The sequence below is a fragment of the Ascaphus truei genome, chromosome 13 (genome assembly GCF_040206685.1).
Source record: "Ascaphus truei isolate aAscTru1 chromosome 13, aAscTru1.hap1, whole genome shotgun sequence".
Classification (NCBI taxonomy): domain Eukaryota; kingdom Metazoa; phylum Chordata; class Amphibia; order Anura; family Ascaphidae; genus Ascaphus; species Ascaphus truei.
The window spans coordinates 33758660-33763549 of NC_134495.1; the positions used below are offsets into that span (position 1 = coordinate 33758660).

The window sequence follows — 4890 nt, forward strand, 5'->3', positions numbered from 1 at the left end:
CTCCGGATACATCTCCAGTAACTTCTATCGGCAGATGGGTGGGGATCGCTGGGTGTGGAACATTGTGCTGACCACCAGCCTCTTCTCAGGTACTGACCCCAGCCCCTGTCTGACCCCTGTGACCCCCTCCCCCGTCTGTCCCCTGTGACTTCCATCTGACCCATGTGCTCACTCTGTGACCCCCCCCCCCCCGTATGACGCCTGTACTCACCCGGTGACCCCACCTCTGTCCCCTGTACTCAACCTGTGACTCCCATCTGACCCCTGTACTCACCCTTTGACCCCACTGTATGACCCATGTGACCACGTTTGACCCCTGTGCTCACCGTGACCCCCCCGCGCTCACCCTGTGACCCCCTCCCCCGTACTCACCCTGTGACCCCCCCCCCGTACTCACCCTGTGACCCCCCCCCCCGTACTCACCCTGTGACCCCCCCCGTACATGTCCCCCTGTGCTCATGTCTGACCCCATGTCCCCCTGTGCTCACGTCTGAACCCTGTCCCCCTGTGCTCACGTCTGACCCCTGTGCTCACGTCTGAACCCTGTCCCCCTGTGCTCACGTCTGACCCCTGTGCTCACGTCTGACCCCATGTCCCCGTGCTCACGTCTGTTCTGAACCCTGTCCCCCTGTGCTCACGTCTGACCCCTGTGCTCACGTCTGACCCCATGTCCCCGTGCTCACGTCTGACCCCTGTCCCCCAGTGCTCACGTCTGACCCCTGTCCCCCTGTGCTCACGTCTGACCCCTGTGCTCACGTCTGACCCGTCCCCGTGCTCACGTCTGACCCGTGCTCACGTCTGACCCCTGTCCCCTCGTCTGACCCCTGTCCCCTCGTCTGACCCCTGTCCTCCTGTGCTCACGTCTGACCCCTGTCCCCCTGTGCTCACGTCTGACCCCTGTCCCCCTGGGCTCACGCCTGACCCCCATGTCCCCCTGTGCTCACGTCTGACCCGTGGTCACGTCTGACTCCTGTCCCCGTGCTCACGTCTGACTCCTGTCCCCGTGCTCACGTCTGACCCGTCCCCGTGCTCACGTCTGACCCGTCCCCTCGTCTGACCCCTGTCCCCCTGTTCTCACGTCTGACCCCTGTCCCCCTGTGCTCACGTCTGACCCCTGTCCCCCTGTGCTCACGTCTGACCCCTGTCCCCGTGCTCACGTCTGACCCCTGTCCCGTGCTCACGTCTGACCCGTCCCCCTGTGCTCACGTCTGACCCGTCCCCCTGTGCTCACGTCTGACCCCTGTCCTCCTGTGCTCACGTCTGACCCCTGTCCCCGTGCTCACGTCTGACTCGTCCCGTGCTCACGTCTGACCCCTGTCCCCCTGTGCTCACGTCTGACCCCTGTCCCCGCGCTCACGTCTGACCCCATGTCCCCGTGCTCACGTCTGGCCCCATGTCCCCGTGCTCACGTCTGACCCCATGTCCCCGTGCTCACGTCTGACCCCATGTCCCCGTGCTCACGTCTGACCCCTGTCCCCCTGTGCTCAGCCCCCTTCTTCCTGACCTGGAGTGTGGTGAATTCGGTGCATTGGGCTAACGGTTCCACTCAGGCTCTGCCGGCGACCACCATCCTCCTCCTCCTCACCGTCTGGCTGCTGGTCGGGTTCCCACTCACCGTCATCGGGGGGATCTTCGGCAAGAACCGGGCTGAGAGCTTCCAGGCGCCGTGCCGGACCAAAAACTTTGCGCGGGAAATCCCCACCCAGCCGTGGTACAAGTCTGCGCTGGTGCACATGGCTATCGGGGGCTTCCTGCCATTCAGGTAATCCGTGCCTGTCTGTCTGATACGGTCTCTGTCTGTCTCTCTGTGACACGTCCTCCCCCAGTCTGTCTGTCTGTCTGTCTCTCTGTGACACGTCCTCCCCCTCTGTCTGTGACACGTCCTCCCCCTTAGTCTGTCTGTCTGTCTGTCTGTCTGTGACACGTCCTCCCCCTCTGTCTGTCTCTCTGTCTCACGTCCTCTCCCTCTGTCTGTCTCTCTGTGACACGTCCTCCCCCTCTGTCTGTCTCTCTGTGACACGTCCTCCCCCTCTGTCTGTCTCTCTGTGACACGTCCTCTCCCTCTGTCTGTCTCTCTGTCTCACGTCCTCTCCCTCTGTCTGTCTCTCTGTGACACGTCCTCCCCCTCTCTGTCTCTCTGTGACACGTCCTCCCCCTCTGTCTGTCTCTCTGTGACACGTCCTCCCCCTCTGTCTCTGTCTCACGTCCCCCCCCTCTGTCTGTGACACGTCCTCCCCCTCTGTCTCTGTCTCACGTCCCCCCCCCCTCTGTCTGTGACACGTCCTCCCCCTCTGTCTGTCTGTCTGTCTCTCTGTGACACGTCCTCCCCCTCTGTCTGTCTCTCTGTCTCATGTCCTCCCCCTCTGTCTGTCTCTCTGTGACACGTCCTCCCCCTCTGTCTGTCTGTCTGTGACACGTCCTCCCCCTCTGTCTGTCTGTCTGTCTCTCTGTGACATGTCCTCCCCCTCTGTCTGTCTCTCTGTGACACGTCCGCCCCCTCTGTCTGTCTCTCTGTCCCACGTCCTCCCCCTCTGTCTGTCTGTCTGTGACACGTCCTCCCCCTCTGTCTGTCTGTCTGTCTCTCTGTGACATGTCCTCCCCCTCTGTCTGTCTCTCTGTCCCACGTCCTCCCCCTCTGTCTGTCTCTCTGTCCCACGTCCTCCCCCTCTGTCTGTCTCTCTGTCCCACGTCCTCCCCCTCTGTCTGTCTCTCTGTGACACGTCCTCCCCCTCTGTCTGTCTCTCTGTCCCACGTCCTCCCCCTCTGTCTGTCTGTCTGTCTGTCTGTGACACGTCCTCCCCCTCTGTCTGTCTCTCTGTGACATGTCCTCCCCCTCTGTCTGTCTCTCTGTCCCACGTCCTCCCCCTCTGTCTGTCTGTCTCTCTGTGACACGTCCTCCCCCTCTGTCTGTCTGTCTGTCTCTCTGTGACACGTCCTCCCCCTCTGTCTGTCTCTCTGTGACACGTCCTCCCCCTCTGTCTGTCTCTCTGTGACACGTCCTCCCCCTCTGTCTGTCTGTCTGTCTCTCTGTGACATGTCCTCCCCCTCTGTCTGTCTCTCTGTGACACGTCCTCCCCCTCTGTCTGTCTCTCTGTGACACGTCCTCCCCCTCTGTCTGTCTCTCTGTCTCACGTCCTCCCCCTCTGTCTGTCTCTCTGTCTCACGTCCGCCCCCTCTGTCTGTCTCTCTGTAACACGTCCTCCCCCTCTGTCTGTCTCTCTGTCTCACGTCCGCCCCCTCTGTCTGTCTCTCTGTAACACGTCCTCCCCCTCTGTCTGTCTCTCTGTGACACGTCCTCCCCCTCTGTCTGTCTCTCTGTGACACGTCCTCCCCCTCTGTCTCTGTCTCACGTCCCCCCCCCTCTGTCTGTGACACGTCCTCCCCCTCTGTCTGTCTCTCTGTGACACGTCCTCCCCCTGTCTGTCTGTCTCTCTGTGACACGTCCTCCCCCTCTGTCCCACGTCCTCCCCCTCTGTCCCACGTCCTCCCCCTCTGTCCCACGTCCTCCCCCTCTCTGCCTCTCTGTGACACGTCCTCCCGTTTCTCCTCAGTGCCATATCGGTGGAGCTGTACTATATCTTTGCCACGGTTTGGGGCCGGGAGCAGTACACTCTGTACGGGATCCTGTTCATCGTCTTTGCCATCCTGCTCAGCGTCGGCGCCTGCATCTCGGTGGCTCTGACCTACTTCCAGTTATCGGGGGAGGATTACCGCTGGTGGTGGCGCTCGGTGCTGAGCACCGGATCTACCGGAGCCTTCATCTTCCTCTACTCCGTCTTCTACTACTGGCGTCGCTCCAACATGTCGGGCGCCGTGCAGAGCGTCGAGTTCTTCGGATACTCCTTCCTCACCGCGTACGTCTTCTTCCTCATGCTGGGCACGGTCAGCTTCACCGCGTCGCTGCGTTTCATACGCTACATATATGTCAACCTCAAGATGGACTGAGCGGGACGGAGAGAGACACTGACCTCTCTATCCCACCCATATGTCAAGATGGACAGAGACACTGCCCGCTCCCTGCCATACATACTGTATGCAATGGTGGACAGAGAGAGGCACTGACTGCTCCACACTATACCTATGTGAAGAACGGAGAGAGGAGCGTCGAGGACGAGCGGAGCGTGAGGAGGATACCGAGGAGTGTCCCCCGAAACAGAGGGACATTGTTTTGATGCCTTGTTTAGGGGGTACATCTTGTCTCTCCGGAGATGAGCGGATGTTACACACTGGCTCTTACAAAGCGTCTCTCACTGTGTTTTCACAAGCTATGTCTCATAATGCAGGATCACAGTCTCTCATGTCTGTCTCTTGGACCCATGCCTGTGTGTGTCTCTCTCTGACTGAGCCTCTACACTTTGTCCCGGGTTGGAGATGCTATACTCTCTCCGAGGCTGTCTCCTACACGTTCTTCGGGCTTTACTCTCTCTCGGAGGCCTCCTCCTGTACTCTCTCTGAGGGGGTCTCCTGTACTCTCTCTGGGCTGTACTGTATCTCAGAGGCGGTCTCCTACACTCTCTGGACGGTACACGCTCTCGGAGGCGGTCTCCTACACTCTCTCTGGGCTGTAAGAATATATTTATATCTGGGATTTTCTTTTTACAAAATAAAGAATTATCAATAAAAACAAAGATTTTGAGAACAGCAAATTATACCCTAATACCAAACTGTAAAACAGCGCAGCGTTATATATACAGAATAATACACACAGCGCGGGGTACGCAGCGTTATATATACAGAATAATACACACAGCGCGGGGTACGCAGCGTTATATATACAGAATAATACACAGCGCGGGGTACGCAGCGTGATATATACAGAATAATACACACAGCGCGGGGTACGCAGCGTTATATATACAGAATAATACACACAGCGCGGGGTACGCAGCG

At 59.1% G+C, this 4890-nt stretch overlaps 1 protein-coding gene across 1 annotated transcript; it reads left to right on the top strand.

The window, feature by feature from the left end:
- Positions 1-6: 6 nt before the first annotated feature.
- On the top strand, positions 7-4628 carry TM9SF1 (transmembrane 9 superfamily member 1). Its single transcript, XM_075569042.1, has 3 exons — positions 7-89; positions 1489-1762; positions 3552-4628. The coding sequence occupies exons 1-3, from the start codon at positions 35-37 to the stop codon at positions 3943-3945; spliced, it is 723 nt and encodes a 240-aa protein (XP_075425157.1). The 5' UTR covers positions 7-34; the 3' UTR covers positions 3946-4628.
- The last annotated feature ends 262 nt before the right edge of the window (positions 4629-4890 follow it).